General features: G+C 49.4%; 1 protein-coding gene across 1 annotated transcript in view; it reads left to right on the top strand.

Moving 5' to 3' along the window:
* The window catches only part of DPYSL5 (dihydropyrimidinase like 5), a 59130-nt gene that overhangs the window by 26450 nt on the left and 12732 nt on the right, over positions 1–19948 (top strand). The window contains exons 3-7 of the mRNA XM_040430945.1: positions 9862–10020; positions 10441–10620; positions 11697–11765; positions 17073–17117; positions 18024–18099. Of these exons, the coding sequence (XP_040286879.1) occupies positions 9862–10020; positions 10441–10620; positions 11697–11765; positions 17073–17117; positions 18024–18099 (529 nt within the window). The remainder of the gene's footprint in view (positions 1–9861; positions 10021–10440; positions 10621–11696; positions 11766–17072; positions 17118–18023; positions 18100–19948) is intronic.

Genomic DNA, 19948 nt, shown 5'->3' with positions numbered 1-19948 from the left:
TGTACCTAGAACAAGCACATGCGACTATGAGCTGATTGTGAGGAGCCCCCTCTATATTGCACAGAGGGTCCCGAGTGGAGACGCTCTCGGACAGTCATATCACCTGACGCAACGTGTGGGTTCTCCCCTTGTACATGAGACTCCCAATCCTTGGGCCTCAGATCCGGGCCCCTCCTCTTAGTGGCCCCATTTATTTCACACCGTCACATACAGTGGGGGAAATAATTATTTGACCCCTCACTGATTTTGTAAGTTTGTCCAATGACAAAGAAATGAAAAGTCTCAGAACAGTATCATTTCAATGGTAGGTTTATTGTAACAGTGGCAGATAGCACATCAAAAGGAAAATCGAAAAAATAACTTTAAATAAAAGATAGCAACTGATTTGCATTTCATTGAGTGAAATAAGTATTTGAACCCTCTAACAAAAAAAGACTTAATACTTGGTGGAAAAACCCTTGTTTGCAAGCACAGAGGTACAACGTTTCTTGTAATTGATGACCAAGTTTGCGCACATTTTAGGAGGAATGTTGGTCCACTCCTCTTTGCAGATCATCTCTAAATCCCTAAGGTTTCGAGGCTGTCTCTGTGCAACTCTGAGCTTGAGCTCCCTCCATAGGTTTTCGATTGGATTAAGGTCCGGAGACTGACTAGGCCACTCCATGACCTTAATGTGCTTCTTCTTGAGCCACTCCTTTGTTGCCTTTGCTGTATGTTTTGGGTCATTGTCGTGCTGGAACACCCATCCACGACCCATTTTCAGTTTCCTGGCAGAGGGAAGGAGGTTGTCGCTCAGGATTTCACGATACATGGCTCCGTCCATTTTCCCGTTTATGCGAATAAGTTGTCCTGTGCCCTTAGCAGAAAAACACCCCCAAAGCAAAATGTTTCCACCCCCATGCTTGACGGTGGGGACGGTGTTTTGGGGGTCATAGGCAGCATTTTTCTTCCTCCAAACACAGCGAGTTGAGTTAATGCCAAAGAGCTCTATTTTGGTCTCATCAGACCACAGCACCTTCTCCCAGTCACTCTCTGAATCATTCAGGTGTTCATTGGCAAACTTCAGACGGGCCTGCACATGTGCCTTCCTGAGCAGGGGGACCTTGCGAGCCCTGCAGGATTTTAATCCATTGCGGTGTAATGTGTTTCCAATGGTTTTCTTGGTGACTGTGGTCCCTGCTAATTTGAGGTCATTAACTAACTCCTCCCGTGTAGTTCTAGGATGCTTTTTCACCTTTCTCAGAACCATTGACACCCCACGAGGTGAGATCTTGCGTGGAGCCCCAGAGCGAGGTCGATTGATGGTCATTTTGTGCTCCTTCCATTTTCGAACAATCGCACCAACAGTTGTCACCTTCTCTCCCAGCTTCTTGCTAATGGTTTTGTAGCCCATTCCAGCCTTGTGCAGGTCTACAATTTTGTCTCTGACATCCTTGGACAGCTCTTTGGTCTTTCCCATGTTGGAGAGTTTGGAGTCTGCTTGATTGATTGATTCTGTGGACAGGTGTCTTTTATACAGGTGACTAGTTAAGACAGGTGTCCTTAATGAGGGTGACTAATTGAGTAGAAGTGTCTAACCACTCTGTGGGAGCCAGAACTCTTAATGGTTGGTAGGGGTTCAAATACTTATTTCACTCAATGAAATGCAAATCAGTTGCTATCTTTTATTTAAAGTTATTTTTTCGATTTTCCTTTTGATGTGCTATCTGCCACTGTTACAATAAACCTACCATTGAAATGATACTGTTCTGAGACTTTTCATTTCTTTGTCATTGGACAAACTTACAAAATCAGTGAGGGGTCAAATAATTATTTCCCCCACTGTATCTGAACAGAAAGCACCGTGAGAAAGCAGACGTTATGCATCCAGCGGGGAGGGGAATCCGTGAATCTCTCTTCTCACCCCCGGCACAGTCCTGGTCTTGATCTGCAGAAGTGTAAGGGTTAAACTTGTGTCGCCTTCCCTCCCTGAAGGGTGGCTTTAACACGTGGAAGAAACAGGGGCAGAATGAAAGAGAACAGAGAGATGAGCTGCGGCTGGCGGGCCAGACATCACAGACGGCCGCGCCAGACACATCTATATGAATAATTCACACATACGGCGGAGACAGCGCCCCGTGTCTACCAAACCGCTAACGAGATGAGACCAGAGGGCCCGGCTTAGATCACGGCTACTGGGGCCAAATAATGGCAGGACTGTCACCTGACCGCAGCCGTCCTTCATCTCGGGGGTGAGAGCCGCCTACAGGCAGCGTCTGCTCATACGTGTCCTGTCCAAAATGTAATAAAGTGGAAAAAAATGTCCTTCCTGCGCCCCCTGCTGGTGATCGGGCAGATCCCTGGATCCACACTCTGTCCCTGCGTATGTGTGTCATCAGGAAGATATGGAAGCCCGTATCTCCTCACACCTCCAGCTGGTACCCGGCAGGAGCCAACGCCACAACTGCGGGAAAGTAATGCGCTGACTTCATTAACCGTCAGAGGTGACCCTGTGACCTCTGCTGCATGAGAGAAAAAATAATTTATCACATAGGTTATTATAGAGATATATTTACATGTTTATATAAAGATATCATAACCTCCCTCTTCTCATATATACTGTACTCACCGGTTATACCATATACTGTACTCACCGGATATGTGTATATATATATACTGTACTCACTGGTTATACCATATACTGTACTCACCAGATATGTGTATATATATACTGTACTCACCGGATATGTGTATATATATATATATATATACTGTACTCACCGGTTATATCATATACTGTACTCACCGGTTATATCGTATACTGTACTCACCGGTTATATCGTATACTGTACTCACCGGTTATATCGTATACTGTACTCACCGGTTATATCGTATACTGTACTCACCGGTTATATCGTATACTGTACTCACCGGTTATATCGTATACTGTACTCACCGGTTATATCGTATACTGTACTCACCGGTTATATCGTATACTGTACTCACCGGTTATATCGTATTCTGTACTCACCGGTTATATCGTATACTGTACTCACCGGTTATACCGTATACTGTACTCACCGGTTATACCGTATACTGTACTCACCGGTTATATCGTATTCTGTACTCACCGGTTATATCGTATTCTGTACTCACCGGTTATACCGTATACTGTACTCACCGGTTATACCGTATACTGCCACTATATATACAGTACAGACCAAAAGTTTGGACACACTTTCTCATTCAAAGAGTTTTTTCTTTATTTTCATGACTATGAAAATTGTAGATTCACACTGAAGGCATCAAAACTATGAATTAACACATGTGGAATTATATACATAACAAACAAGTGTGAAACAACTGAAAATATGTCCTATTCTAGGTTCTTCAAAGTAGCCACCTTTTGCTTTGATTACTGCTTTGCACACTCTTGGCATTCTCTTGATGAGCTTCAAGAGGTAGTCCCCTGAAATGGTTTTCACTTCACAGGTGTGCCCTGTCAGGTTTAATAAGTAGGATTTCTTGCCTTAAAAATGGGGTTGGGACCATCAGTGGCGTTGAGGAGAAGTCAGGTGGATACACAGCTGATAGTCCTACTGAATAGACTGTTAGAATTTGTATTATGGCAAGAAAAAAGCAGCTAAGTAAAGAAAAACGAGTGGCCATCATTACTTTAAGAAATGAAGGTCAGTCAGTCAGCCGAAAAATTGGGAAAACTTTGAAAGTAAGGGCTATTTGACCATGAAGGAGAGTGATGGGGTGCTGCGCCAGATGACCTGGCCTCCACAGTCACCGGACCTGAACCCAATCGAGATGGTTTGGGGTGAGCTGGACCGAAGAGTGAAGGCAAAAGGGCCAACAAGTGCTAAGCATCTCTGGGAACTCCTTCAAGACTGTTGGAAGACCATTTCAGGGGACTACCTCTTGAAGTTCATCAAGAGAATGCCAAGAGTGTGCAAAGCAGTAATCAAAGCAAAAGGTGGCTACTTTGAAGAACCTAGAATATGACATATTTTCAGTTGTTTCACACTTGTTTGTTATGTATATAATTCCACATGTGTTAATTCATAGTTTTGATGCCTTCATAGTCATGAAAATAAAGAAAACTCTTTGAATGAGAAGGTGTGTCCAAACTTTTGGTCTGTACTGTATATATATATATATATATATATATATATATATATATATATATATACTGTACTCACCGGTTTTATCATATACTGTACTCACCGGTTATATCATATTCAGTCACCAGATATATCACATATTCACCGCCGTCATTTATATATTTGCAATGTTTCTATTTTCTCTCCGGTTTCCTTTGTGTTGTTATTTATGGGGCAGAGTCTAATAAGATAAAAGTCGCTGACCCGGCAATGACCTGAGACAAGACCACCCTGATATACAGAATCGCTGACCCCAGAAATGGTGACCTGGTATCACTTGCCATATAGTTGTCATGATCTGTTAATCCTCTCATGAGAGATTAGGGAGGTGGGGGGGGGGGGGGGTGGGGGGGGCAGGCTATTCTCTTCTCAGTGTATACATCTCCTGTATGATACTCGGTGCTGTGCAGAGGGTCTAGGTGTTATCCTCATACATCTCCTGTATGATACTCGGTGCTGTGCAGAGGGTCTAGGTGTTATCCTCATACATCTCCTGTATGATACTCGGTGCTGTGCAGAGGGTCTAGGTGTTATCCTCATACATCTCCTGTATGATACTCGGTGCTGTGCAGAGGGTCTAGGTGTTATCCTCATACATCTCCTGTATGATACTCGGTGCTGTGCAGAGGGTCTAGGTGTTATCCTCGTACATCTCCTGTATGATACTCGGTGCTGTGCAGACGGTCTAGGTGTTATCCTCATACATCTGTTGTGCCTTGTGTAATATTGACAGCCTAAAATGTCCTCAGGAGGTGCAGGGTGAAAGAGGAGCAGCTCATATACAGGATGTCCCATCTTATTACAGTACAGCGGTGTTATAATAGGATCGGCTGATATCAGTCCCATCTTATTACAGTACAGCGGTGTTATAAGAGGAGCGGCTGATATCAGTCCCATCTTATTACAGTACAGCGGTGTTATAAGAGGAGCGGCTGATATCAGTCCCATCTTATTACAGTACAGCGGTGTTATAAGAGGAGCGGCTGATATCAGTCCCATCTTATTACAGTACAGCGGTGTTATTAGAGGAGCGGCTGATATCAGACACATCTTATTACAGTACAGCGGTGTTATCAGCCGCTCCTCTTATATCAGTCCTATCTTATTACAGTACAGCCGTGTTATAAGAGGAGCGGCTGATATCAGTCCCATCTTATTACAGTACAGCGGTGTTATAAGAGGAGCGGCTGATATCAGTCCCATCTTATTACAGTACAGCGGTGTTATAATAGGATCGGCTGATATCAGTCCCATCTTATTACAGTACAGCGGTGTTATAAGAGGAGCGGCTGATATCAGTCCCATCTTATTACAGTACAGCGGTGTTATAATAGGATCGGCTGATATCAGTCCCATCTTATTACAGTACAGCGGTGTTATAAGAGGAGCGGCTGATAAGGTCTCCCCTGCCCTTGGTGTCCCTCAGATTTTTGGCTTTGTGTAGTGAGTTCTCTCTTCTGTTCACGTGTCTATGGAAACCTGAGGCCTCCGGGGGGCCCGGCCTTCCGCATCTTTGTCCTAAAATCAGAGGCCTTGAAATTCAGTTGTGTTGTATGGAGGCCGTGGAGGGGATTACATATTCCTGTCTCGTCCCCTCTCACTGCAGTGTCACATCGGGTATGACTATAATGGATATTATATAACAGAGCGCCGCAGTCTATGCCGCCGTATTACTGCCCGTCTTCTGTAAGTCAGAACATTTTATTCCTAATGTGCAGATCTCCAGGTGAGTACTCTCGTCTTATAATGTGTACTTACTTGGACACCTGCACATGGAATAAAATGTTCTGGATTATAGAGGACTTCTTGTGGACGCCATAGAATTGTCTTTGAAAGATCCAGAGTTGTGAAACTACCGCCCTCCTGTGACCATACAGGGGGCAGAGGAGGAGTGTGAACGGCCATACAGGGAGCAGAGGATGAGTGTGAACCGCCATACAGGGAGCAGAGGATGAGTGTGAACCGCCATACAGGGGGCTGAGGATGAGTGTGAACCGCCATACAGGGAGCAGAGGATGAGTGTGAACCGCCATACAGGGAGCAGAGGATGAGTGTGAACGGCCATACAGGGAGCAGAGGATGAGTGTGAACCGCCATACAGGGAGCAGAGGATGAGTGTGAACGGCCATACAGGGAGCAGAGGATGAGTGTGAACCGCCATACAGGGGGCAGAGGATGAGTGTGAACCGCCATACAGGGGGCAGAGGATGAGTGTGAACCGCCATACAGGGGGCAGAGGATGAGTGTGAACGGCCATACAGGGGGCAGAGGATGAGTGTGAACGGCCATACAGGGGGGCAGAGGATGAGTGTGAACGGCCATACAGGGGGGCAGAGGATGAGTGTGAACGGCCATACAGGGAGCAGAGGATGAGTGTGAACCGCCATACAGGGGGCAGAGGATGAGTGTGAACGGCCATACAGGGAGCAGAGGATGAGTGTGAACCGCCATACAGGGGGCAGAGGATGAGTGTGAACCGCCATACAGGGGGCAGAGGATGAGTGTGAACGGCCATACAGGGAGCAGAGGATGAGTGTGAACGGCCATACAGGGGGCAGAGGATGAGTGTGAACGGCCATACAGGGAGCAGAGGATGAGTGTGAACCGCCATACAGGGGGCAGAGGATGAGTGTGAACCGCCATACAGGGAGCAGAGGATGAGTGTGAACGGCCATACAGGGAGCAGAGGATGAGTGTGAACCGCCATACAGGGGGCAGAGGAGGAGTGTGAACGGCCATACAGGGGGCAGAGGATGAGTGTGAACCGCCATACAGGGGGCAGAGGATGAGTGTGAACGGCCATACAGGGGGCAGAGGATGAGTGTGAACGGCCATACAGGGGGCAGAGGATGAGTGTGAACGGCCATACAGGGGGCAGAGGATGAGTGTGAACGGCCATACAGGGAGCAGAGGATGAGTGTGAACGGCCATACAGGGGGCAGAGGATGAGTGTGAACCGCCATACAGGGGGCAGAGGATGAGTGTGAACGGCCATACAGGGGGGCAGAGGATGAGTGTGAACCGCCATACAGGGGGCAGAGGATGAGTGTGAACCGCCATAAAGGGGGCAGAGGATGAGTGTGAACGGCCATACAGGGGGCAGAGGATGAGTGTGAACGGCCATACAGGGGGCAGAGGATGAGTGTGAACGGCCATACAGGGGGCAGAGGATGAGTGTGAACGGCCATACAGGGGGCAGAGGATGAGTGTGAACGGCCATACAGGGGGCAGAGGATGAGTGTGAACGGCCATACAGGGGGCAGAGGATGAGTGTGAACGGCCATACAGGGGGCAGAGGATGAGTGTGAACGGCCATACAGGGGGCAGAGGATGAGTGTGAACGGCCATACAGGGGGCAGAGGATGAGTGTGAACGGCCATACAGGGGGCAGAGGATGAGTGTGAACGGCCATACAGGGGGCAGAGGATGAGTGTGAACGGCCATACAGGGGGCAGAGGATGAGTGTGAACGGCCATACAGGGGGCAGAGGATGAGTGTGAACGGCCATACAGGGGGCAGAGGATGAGTGTGAACCGCCATACAGGGGGGCAGAGGATGAGTGTGAACCGCATACAGGGGGCAGAGGAGGAGTGTGAACCGCCATACAGGGGGCAGAGGAGGAGTGTGAACCGCCATACAGGGGGGCAGAGGATGAGTGTGAACGGCCATACAGGGAGCAGAGGATGAGTGTGAACCGCCATACAGGGGGCAGAGGATGAACCGCCATACAGGGGGCAGAGGATGATCAGTGATACCCAAGTGATGTACTATGGATACATTACTGATTCTCCAGCGATACATTGATGATACATCAGTACAGCACTCTGCTCCTATTGACCCTGTGCAGGACCCTGTTCACACTTTTGTCAGGTTTCTGCAGATATATGTCCTGGATCTTGTACCCAGAAGCCTTGGACAGGCGACCTCTCCCCATGACTGTGGGGTGTGTTCACTGTATGATATCACGTATCCGGGGTCGCAGGATGAGCGGCTGATCGCACAACGCTCCATTGTCTGACTCTGGGGACGGCTCCATTCTTACAAGGGACAATGGTGACCGAGAGAAATACGGAGGATAATGTGTATCACAGCGTACGGGGATATACGGTGTATACTGCACGCGTATCACAGCATACGGGGACATACGGTGTATACTGCACGCGTATCACAGCATACGGGGACATACGGTGTATACTGCACGCGTATCACAGCATACGGTGTATACTGCACGCGTATCACAGCATACGGGGACATACGGTGTATACTGCACGTGTATCACAGCATACGGGGATATATGGTGTATACGGCACGTGTATCACAGCATACAAGGAGATACGGCGTGTACTGCACGTGTATCGCAGCATACGGGGAGATACGGCGTATACTGCACGTGTATCGCAGCATACGGGGAGATACGGCGTATACTGCACGTGTATCGCAGCATACGGGGAGATACGGCGTATACTGCACGTGTATCGCAGCATACGGGGAGATACGGCGTATACTGCACGTGTATCGCAGCATACGGGGAGATACGGCCTATACTGCACGTGTATCGCAGCATACGGGGAGATACGGCGTATACTGCACGTGTATCGCAGCATATGGGGAGATACGGCGTATACTGCACGTGTATCGCAGCATACGGGGAGATACGGCGTATACTGCACGTGTATCGCAGCATACGGGGAGATACGGCGTATACTGCACGTGTATCGCAGCATACGGGGAGATACGGCGTATACTGCACGTGTATCGCAGCATACGGGGAGATACGGCGTATACTGCACGTGTATCGCAGCATACGGGGAGATACGGCGTATACTGCACGTGTATCGCAGCATATGGGGAGATACGGCGTATACTGCACGTGTATCGCAGCATACGGGGAGATACGGCGTATACTGCACGTGTATCGCAGCATACGGGGAGATACGGCGTATACTGCACGTGTATCGCAGCATACGGGGAGATACGGCGTATACTGCACGTGTATCGCAGCATACGGGGAGATACGGCGTATACTGCACGTGTATCGCAGCATACGGGGAGATACGGCGTATACTGCACGTGTATCGCAGCATACGGGGAGATACGGCGTATACTGCACGTGTATCGCAGCATACGGGGAGATACGGCGTATACTGCACGTGTATCGCAGCATACGGGGAGATACGGCGTATACTGCACGTGTATCGCAGCATACGGGGAGATACGGCGTATACTGCACGCGTATCGCAGCATACGGGGAGATACGGCGTATACTGCACGCGTATCGCAGCATACGGGGAGATACGGCGTATACTGCACGTGTATCGCAGCATACGGGGAGATACGGCGTATACTGCACGTGTATCGCAGCATACGGGGAGATACGGCGTATACTGCACGTGTATCGCAGTATACAAGGAGATACGGCGTATATTGCACACGTCACATTGTCTGGTCTGGATTCTACATTCCTGGTCGTCTGCAGAGTTAGTATTTATTTCAGGACTTGGGACAGCTCCTTGCTGACAGTCTCCATTGTGTGCAGCCTGCAGCTCAAGGGTTATGTCAGTGTAATTGTGACTGCAGCTTTGGATGCGACTGGAGTATAGAGGAGGTCATGAAGTATTCCTTCTTCATAGTACGGACTGGTGGGTGGGGTATACATGGGGGGCACACAGACGGTCGCTCCTGTAACGTGATGTTGTTCTCTCTCACCCCGCAGGCTGCGCTGATGGGAGGGACCACAATGGTGATTGGACACGTCCTTCCGGACAAAGACATGTCGCTGCTGGACGCCTACGAGAAGTGCAGGAGCCTGGCCGATCCCAAAGTCTGCTGCGACTACGCCCTCCACATGGGCGTCACCTGGTGGGGATCCAAGGTACTGCGTCGCCATTCGCTGGGCGGACAGTGATCGCCGGTCCGGATCTCCTGTATTAATCTCCCCTTATACAGGCAGATCCTGCGGGATTATAGTCTCTGACCCCCCCCCTCTGGGCTCATGTTATATATGATTATTGCCAGCCCTGTTCCTCCTGTACTTTCTGGTTTAAGAGTAGAATACCAGGACTGCAGTGAAGACTGACACAGCGAAGCCAGAAGGTAACTCTACATCATAAAGCAGGTTGGTATGTTATTCAGGGTCTTGGGAAAGCTGTGACAGCCAGGTTATGGTGGCCGTTAGCGGTGGTTGTAATATTATAGCGGCTTCATCCACCATGTCTGGTATTATGTGATCCCTCTCCACTGTTTACGCCCTGGGGTCACATCCGTTGCCATGGTTTCTCCCTCTATCTTGCAGGTCAGGGCTGAGATGGAGACCTTAGTCCGGGAGAAGGGGGTGAACTCCTTCCAGATGTTCATGACCTACAAGGACCTGTACATGCTGAGGGACAGCGAGCTCTACCAGGTCTTCCGACACTGCAAGGATCTGGGCGTGGTCACCCGAGTCCACGCCGAGAACGGAGACCTGGTGGCCGAGGTGAGGAGACCACTATAATGCCTTGCGTGGCTGTATGATCATGTCATTTTCTAGTCACCTCCAGAGCTGCATTCACTGCCACAGTACCTGTTCTCCTCCAGTATATTGCGCTCTGCAGTGTTGCATAGCGGGAGATGTAGTGCAGCGCAATAGAGAAAACTACATGTCAGCACAGCCAGGCAGCAGAATTCTGAATGCAGCTCTGGGTGTGACTGGAGTATAAACGTTCAGAGGTTTCAGTGCAGAATGGAGAGGTGAAGTTGAGCGCCTTTTTGGCTTTGACGAAACTGAACCAGGACTGATCTGGAGTAGGACGGGGCGCCTGTAGATTCAGTCCTAAAGCTGCTGCAGTGCATTGTGGGCGATGTAATCTTACCTACAGCAGACTCGGGTACATTACATCTCCCACAATGCACGGCAGCAGAGCATGCCCGGTACAGACGCTGAGCCAGCAGGAAAATGTGCACTCGAGAGTTAACAGGAAATCAGCAGAAGTCAGAGTTCAGCTCCGGATGTGGAGTGAATATTTAATATGGACTCCTTTTGGGGGCATTTTTTTATGACTACATTTTACACATTTTGTGCTAGAAATCCTAAGATACACGGTGTTTGCAGGCTGTTACACTCGGTTTTAAAATACCGTCATCTGACAGCTCATGTGTAGCTCTCATCTCTGATCTCCTGACCTCATAAACACTTATTTAAGCTATATTCCTATCTTATTCTAAAATGAGTGTTTATGAAGTCAGGAGATCAAATATAGGAGTTACACATGAGCCGTCAGATGAAAGGATAAAAAAACTGACTGTGACAACCTGCAAATAGGCTGGTTTTTAAAACCTTGCATCTCGGAAATGGCTAAACATTTGAATAAAAAGATTTTTAGCAAAAGTGAGTAAAATGCAATCATAAAAAAATTTCCCCAAAAGTGTCCATAGCCTTCAAAGAAGTGGCTGACCTCCGTAAGCTCCCATGTGTGACGCACGGAAAGTGATCGTCGAAAGTGCGCGCCCCTTTCAGTTTCTGTTGTTGTCTGCATTTGCCCATATAATGCCAGCTTTGAAATTTCCTTGCAGGGTGCCAAGGAAACCTTAGAGCTTGGAATCACCGGCCCTGAAGGGATTGAGATCAGTCGGCCCGAGGAGGTATGAGCAGCAGCGTCGAGATTGGCGCCAATTCCTCTGAATTCGCCGCCCCCAACTTGGCCAAATTCACAGTATAGAAAACAACGTAGACTGTGAGCACCGCTGCCTCTGGTGGCTGATCTGGGGCATTGCAGCAGCATGTTTGGCATCACTGGTGTTGGTTCAGTTCCAGTCTGTTCTATTCTTATAGTTATTGCTAGGGTTTGGCGATAAACCGGTATTAAACGATATTAGGGATCGACCGATATTGATTTTTTAGGGCCGATACCGATAATTTGTCAACTTTCAGGCCGATAGCCGATAATTTATACCGATATTCTGGGTATTTTTATTTTTGAGGAAAAAAAAATTCCTACACAAATCTGCTGAAAATTAATGTTTATTGTTAACGTGTATTATTATTATTTTTTTTTTGTAAATCTTTTTCATTTATACTTAATATTTTTGTGTTTTTTTTTTTTTACTAACTTTTAGCCCCCTTAGGGACTAGAACCCTTGTCCTATTCACCCTGATAGAACTCTATCAGAGTGAATAGGATCTCGCACTCTCCCTGCTGCCCTGTGCTCTGTGCACACAGCAGCATGGAGCTGACTATGGCAGCCAGGGCTTCAATAGCGTCCTGGCTGCCATGGTAACCGATCGGAGCCCCATGCTTACACTGCTGGGGCTCCGATCGGAGGAGCAGGGGAGAGGGGATCCTGTGGCCACTGCCACCAATGATTAGAACTGGGGGGGGGGGGGGGGGGGGGGGGCGCACTGCGCCACCAAGGTTTTTACTATTGGGATGGGGGTGGGGGGGCGCACTGTGCCACCAATGACTAATACTAGGGGGCTTGAGGGGGGGGGGGGGCGCACTGCGCCACCAATGTTTTAACTATTGGGGTGGGGGGCGCACTGCTTGGGGGGGGGGGGGGGCGCACTGCGCCACCAATGAAGATACCTCTCTTTCATATACAGGAGGCGGGAGCTGGCTGCAGAATCACATAGCCGGCTCCCGACCTCTATGAGTGGTAGCTGCGATCCGCGGCACCTAAGAGGTTAACTACCGCGGACCGCAGCTGCCGTTCATAGAGGTCGGGAGCCGGCTATGTGATTCTGCAGCCAGCTCCCGCCTCCTGTATTTGAAATAATGAAAGACTCATCTTCATTGGTGGCGCAGCGGCCACAGCCCCTCCCCTCCTCTTGTCTTCCGTCCTGTCATTGGAGGCAGCGGCAGCAGCATCACAGGGGGAGGAGACACTGCTTCCTTCTCCCCTGTGCTGCGGAGAAAACACGGAGAACGCTGAGAGCAGCGCGTTCTGTGTTCCCAATACGTTATCGGTATATCGGCAAAATAGATGCCGATACCGATAACGTTCAAAATCCTCAATATCGGCCGATAATATCGGCCAAACCGATAATCGGTCGATCCCTAAACGATATACCGCGGTATTAAGAAACGGCGATATGGTGATATCGCCATTTGTTAATTACCGCGGTATTATAGTGACGTCATAGGGGCAGACGCACATCACAATGCTGAATGCCTCTAAAACGTCCGGTGCACATTACAGCCGGCACAGTGATCCGGCTGCCGCTGCGCCACCAATGAGAATTACCCTCAATACAAATATAGACTGCGGGTGCCGGCCGTATCACATACCCGGCACCCGGTCTCAATGACATGAAGCGGCGATCCCGTGAACCTAGGCAATTTACCCCTCAAATGTGGCACCTGAGGGGTTAATTGGCACGGTTCGGTGGGATGCCTGTCATTGAGGCCGGCTGTGTGATATGGCTGGCACCCGCAGTCTATATTTGTATTATGGGGTTAATTACATCCATTGGTGGCGCAGTGCACCCCCCTATACCCCAGTATTATAAATTATAATCATTGGTGGCGCAGTGCACCCAAGCCCCCCAGTATTATAATCATTAATGGCAGTGGCCACAGGGTCTCCTCCTCCTCATTGGTGGTGCAGTGGTGGCTTCTGATCGGAGCCCCAGCAGTGTAACCTCAGGGCTCCGATCGGTTACTGGCGCATCCAAGGCTGCCATGGTAATCTCCCTGCAGCCGCATGCACAAAGCCCAGGGCAGCCGGGACAATGTGAGATCCTATGCACCCTAGTAGAGATCTATCAGGGTGCATAGGACAAGGGATGAAAAGATCCCAGGTTCTAGCCCCTAAGGGGGGAAATAGTTATTAAATAAAAAATTAAAAAAACAAACAAACACCAAAACATAAAGATTTTAAATCACCCCCTTTCCCAATTTACTTAAAAAAAATATATATCGCCACGTCCGAAAAAGTCCAAACTATTAAAGTATTAAATATTTCCTATGCGGTGAACGCTGTAACAGAAAAAACATGTAAAAAACACACAATTCTCAATTTTTTCTAGTGTCCTTCTCCCCTAAAAAAAAAATAGGATAGGACTGTTCTATTATGGGCCGCACGTTCCATAAATTGCGGAATGAACACTTTTGCGTGGTATCAAGTATTGCATTACTTTTTTATGGAACTGAAATTGAATCAAAATTTTGGTATTGTGACGACCCTAGTCATGGGAGTATAAGTCCTTTAGGTCACAAAGAAATGGCATCTAGTGGCTGTAAACCCCCAGAGCCAGGAGACCGGCGCTGGATAACAGTCGCTGCACTCTGGGGGCTGCTGCACAGAGAGGCTGGGGCTGAGAACAGCTGCTGCACTCTGGGGGCTGCTGCACAGACAGGCCGGGGCTGAGAACAGTCACTGCACTCTGGGGGCTGCTGCACAGACAGGCCGGGGCTGAGAACAGTCACTGCACTCTGGGGGCTGCTGCACAGAGAGACCGGGGCTGAGAACAGTCGCTGCACTCTGGGGGCTGCTGCATAGAGAGGCCGGGGCCAGTCACTGCACTCTGGGGGCTGCTGCACAGAGAGGCCGGGGCTGAGAACAGTGGCTGCGCTCTGGGGGCTGCTGCACAGAGAGGCCGGGGCTGAGAACAGTCACTGCACTCTGGGGTCTGCTGCACAGAGAGGCCGGGGCTGAGAACAGTCACTGCGCTCTGGGGTCTGCTGCACAGACAGGCCGGGGCTGAGAACAGTCTCTGCACTCTGGGGTCTGCTGCACAGAGAGGCTGGGGCTGAGAACAGTCTCTGCACTCTGGGGGCTGCTGCACAGGGAGGCCGGGGCTGAGAACAGTCGCTGCCCTCTGGGGGCTGCTGCACAGAGAGGCCGGGGCTGAGAACAGTCACTGCACTCTGGGGGCTGCTGCACAGAGAGACCGGGGCTGAGAACAGTCGCTGCACTCTGGGGGCTGCTGCATAGAGAGGCCGGGGCCAGTCACTGCACTCTGGGGGCTGCTGCACAGAGAGGCCGGGGCTGAGAACAGTGGCTGCGCTCTGGGGGCTGCTGCACAGAGAGGCCGGGGCTGAGAACAGTCACTGCACTCTGGGGTCTGCTGCACAGAGAGGCCGGGGCTGAGAACAGTCACTGCGCTCTGGGGTCTGCTGCACAGACAGGCCGGGGCTGAGAACAGTCTCTGCACTCTGGGGTCTGCTGCACAGAGAGGCTGGGGCTGAGAACAGTCTCTGCACTCTGGGGGCTGCTGCACAGGGAGGCCGGGGCTGAGAACAGTCGCTGCCCTCTGGGGTCTGCTGCACAGAGAGGCCGGGGCTGAGAACAGTTGCTGCGCTCTGGGGGCTGCTGCACAGAGAGGCCGGGGCTGAGAACAGTGGCTGTGCTCTGGGGGCTGCTGCACAGAGAGGCCGGGGCTGAGAACAGTTGCTCTACTCTGGGGGCTGCTGCACATGAGGCCGGGGGTGAGAACAGTCGCTGCACTCTGGGGGCTGCGGTAATATGGCTGTAGTGTGTAGGGACTAAGACCCATATGGGAAGCAGCAGTCTTTAGTAAATGACCCCCAATGTCTTATTGGACTGAAAGGCATCTTTATGATGCCAAGGTGCCCTTCCTGACAATGTGCACCTATAATGGGCGCACTTTGAACAACCCACTTATCGGGGTTTTCCGCTAGGCTGTCCCATTTTCTGTGGGAGCGGTGAAGATGGTTGATCGCTGCTATCTCCAGCACTCCCACAGAGAATGAATTGAGCAGCAGGGGGCCCGGCCGCTACATCAGATTTTGGGGGAACGGTGACCCCGTTCTTGGTGGGCAACTAAGAGATGTTACTGCATGGGGGCATCAAGGAGACATTATAATGTATGGGGGCAACAAGGAAACACGAGTACATGTCTTGAGTGTTTTTTTTCTAAATGGGCATTTATTGCGATTATATATCGTTATCGTGATATATTTCTTAATATCGTTATCGTGGGAATATTTTTGATATTGCCCAACCCTAGTTATTGCTGCCGGTTATTTCACACAATTAGTGTGTAAATATTCACACACCCTCCGCACTAAAAACACTCAAAGGTGTTTTCCGAGAATTACATTTTTGATGATCTTTCCTCAGAATGGGTCATCAGTATCTGATCGGTGGGGGTCCGACTCCCAGCACTCCCACTGATTAACTGTTTGAAGGAGCTCAGCTCTTGGAAGAGCGCTGCGGCATCCTCATAGTTTACCAAGCACAGCGCCGTACATTGTATAGTGGCCGTGCTTGGTATTGCAGTTCAGTCCCATTTACAGGGATGTGATTGAGCTGCACAGAGGCCATGTGACCGATGGACGTGACGTCACAGGCCTAGGTGAGAGCCAGACCCCAACCAATCGGATATTCATGACCAATCTTCAGGATAGTTCATCATTTTTAAACCCCAACACAATAACTGAAGATGGAGAGGAGAAGTAGGGGGGATGATGCTGCAGCATCTTTCCCTTAGATTATGAAAATCATGCTGATTGGCTCAGAGCATAGAGCACAGCTCTGACATCACGCCAGGAAGAACCCGCCCCCTAAAAGCAGTAATGCTTCATGCACACGGTTGTAGTTTTGGTCTGTATCTGATCCGCATTTTTTTTTTTTTACGGATCAGATGCAGACCCATTCATCTCAATGGGACTGCAAAAGATGCGGACAGCACAATAATGTGTGCTATCTGCATCTGTAAGTCTGCTCCACGGCCCTGCAAAAAAATAGAACAGGTCTTCTTATTGTCTATTTTGCGGACAAGGATAGGACATTTGTGTAGGAGTGAACAAAGTGGCTGCAGGCTCTTGGCCGTAATCCGTGTTTTGTGTATCCGCGATTTGCGGACCGCAAAGGCGACTACGGCCGTGTGCATAAACCCTAATATAGAGTTTTCAGTCACTGGCCTGGAGACAATGTTATAGGAGAAGTCTGTTATTCACACTAATGAATGCCCTGTCCTCATTACAGCTGGAAGCGGAAGCCGTGCACCGAGCCATAACCATCGCCAACCGGGTGAGAGTGCAACAGTGGTGGACTTGTGTGATATGTAATGTGACGCTGCTCCTGTGAGTGATATGTAGTGTGACGCTGCTCCTGTGTGTGGTATGTAGTGTGACGCTGCTCCTGTGTGTGGTATGTAGTGTGACGCTGCTCCTGTGTGTGGTATGTAGTGTGACGCTGCTCCTGTGTGTGGTATGTAGTGTGACGCTGCTCCTGTGTGTGGTATGTAGTGTGACGCTGCTCCTGTGTGTGGTATGTAGTGTGACGCTGCTCCTGTGTGTGGTATGTAGTGTGACGCTGCTCCTGTGTGTGGTATGTAGTGTGACGCTGCTCCTGTGTGTGGTATGTAGTGTGACGCTGCTCCTGTGTGTGGTATGTAGTGTGACGCTGCTCCTGTGTGTGGTATGTAGTGTGACGCTGCTCCTGTGTGTGGTATGTAGTGGGACTCTGCTCCTGTGTGTGGTATGTAGTGGGACTCTGCTCCTGTGTGTGGTATGTAGTGGGACGCTGCTCCTGTGTGTGGTATGTAGTGGGACGCTGCTCCTGTGGGTGGTATGTAGTGTGACGCTGCTCCTGTGTGTGGTATGTAGTGGGACTCTGCTCCTGTGCGTGATATGTGGTGTGACGCTGCTCCTGTGCGAGATGTGACGCTGCTCCTGTGTGTGATATGTAGTGGGACGCTTCTCCTGTGTGTGATGTGACGCTGCTCCTGTGTGTGATATGTAGTGGGACGCTTCTCCTGTGTGTGATGTGACGCTGCTCCTGTGTGTGATATGTAGTGGGACGCTTCTCCTGTGTGTGTTCTTGTGATATTTGCAGCATCTCTGACAGTGTCACTTCTTAGTCAGTGACTAATCCTGATTCCTGTGTTTTCTGCTCCACTAACCTTGTAGCTACCTCTCTGTCTCCACTTCTCAGACCTTTTGCCCTGTGTACTTGGTGAACGTGTCCAGTATGTCTGCAGGAGATGTCATTGCTTCTGCCAAAATGCAAGGTGAGATCGGCACCCAGGATCCCGTGGGGCTCTGTGGACCTGGGAGATGGAAGTGGTGTACATTGTACTGATTATTAAGGTGTTTATGCTGGAGGATCAGGTTAGAGAGGAACACGTCAGGATCAGTGTCCTCGTGTCCCCTCATTCCCATAGTGCCATTATAGGGTGCAGAATACTGAATCCCGCCGCCCCCCTCCCCCCACCGCATTTTCTTTAAAGCTACAGAATGACAGGTCATTGTGTCATTTACCTCCTCTTAATTTTTCTGAATGTCTGATGTCTGGAGGACGGGGCATATTTTGGCACCAGCTTGGCTCATTAACCCTATTACATGTACACAGCAAGCGTCCATCTGCAATAGTAGGTATCAGAAGTAGTCCCAATCCAACGGGAGTATTTCTGCCTGCAGCAGCATATCCATTCCGAATCAGCGTACGCTCACCTACTTACTGGTTCCCAGGAAAGCCCTGTGAGAATAAGAACCGCTGTCGAATGAGACAGAATGCCATGTTATAAATCACCTTAAGACATGTAGCCATGATATTATAAATCATCTAGACACAGGCAGTCATGATATATATCACCTAGAGACAGGCAGCCATGTTATTCACCATCTAGAGCAGTGTTTCCCAACCAGTGTGCCTCCAGCTGTTGCAAAACTACACCTCCCAGCATGCTCCGACAGCCAAAGGCTGTCCGGGTATGCTGGGAGTTGTAGTTTTGCAACAGCTGGAGGCACACTGGTTGGGAAACACTGATCTAGAGATAGCCATGTTATACAGGTCCTTTTCAAAAAATTTGCATATTGTGATAAAGTTCATTATTTTCTGTAATGTACTGATAAACATTAGACTTTCATATATTTTAGATTCATTACACACAACTGAAGTAGTTCAAGCCTTTTCTTGTTTTAATATTGATGATTTTGGCATACAGCTCATGAAAACCCAAAGTTCCTATCTCAAAAAATTAGCATATCATGAAAAGGTTCTCTAAACGAGCTATTAACCTAATCATCTGAATCAACTAATTAACTCTAAACACCTGCAAAAGATTCCTGAGGCTTTTAAAAACTCCCAGCCTGGTTCATTACTCAAAACCGCAATCATGGGTAAGACTGCCGACCTGACTGCTGTCCAGAAGGCCATCATTGACACCCTCAAGCAAGAGGGTAAGACACAGAAAGAAATTTCTGAACGAATAGGCTGTTCCCAGAGTGCTGTATCAAGGCACCTCAGTGGGAAGTCTGTGGGAAGGAAAAAGTGTGGCAGAAAACGCTGCACAACAAGAAGAGGTGACCGGACCCTGAGGAAGATTGTGGAGAAGGACCTGCGGAAGCAGTGGACTGAGTCTGGAGTAGAAACATCCAGAGCCACCGTGTACAGGCGTGTGCAGGAAATGTAAAATAAAATATAAAGGTCAGTCCTGTGTCCCAACACAGACAGTTACTTGCTCTGCTGGTTCCGATGTAGTGTGGTAGGTAGTTCACACTGGATAATCGAGTAAGGGAAATTTTGAAACCGCGCTGCTTGAGATTATGTCATCCGGTTCACAGGTGAATGAAACAGGGCACCAGCCTCTATCCTCCTCACCCAAAGGATTCGATCCTCCCCAGACCGCCTCCTCTGCAGGGTTAAGATAATTGGCAAATAGTGAAGCACCCTCTTAAAAGTTGGTTTAAAAGGTTTTATTCTACTCACAAGCGATAGTAGACAAAAGGCATATCACAAAGGTAAAAAACGTAACGTTCCTGCCCGACCCGGGTTTCGCTCTCTGGCTTCCTCAGGGGCGACAACTGCGGGGGGGCACTCCTGTGTGCAGGAAATGGGCTACAGGTGGCGCATTCCCC

The sequence above is a fragment of the Bufo bufo genome, chromosome 4, assembly GCF_905171765.1.
Source record: "Bufo bufo chromosome 4, aBufBuf1.1, whole genome shotgun sequence".
Classification (NCBI taxonomy): Eukaryota; Metazoa; Chordata; class Amphibia; order Anura; family Bufonidae; genus Bufo; species Bufo bufo.
The sequence above is the reverse complement of the archived record's forward strand: the minus strand, read 5'-3'. Positions and strand labels throughout refer to the sequence as shown.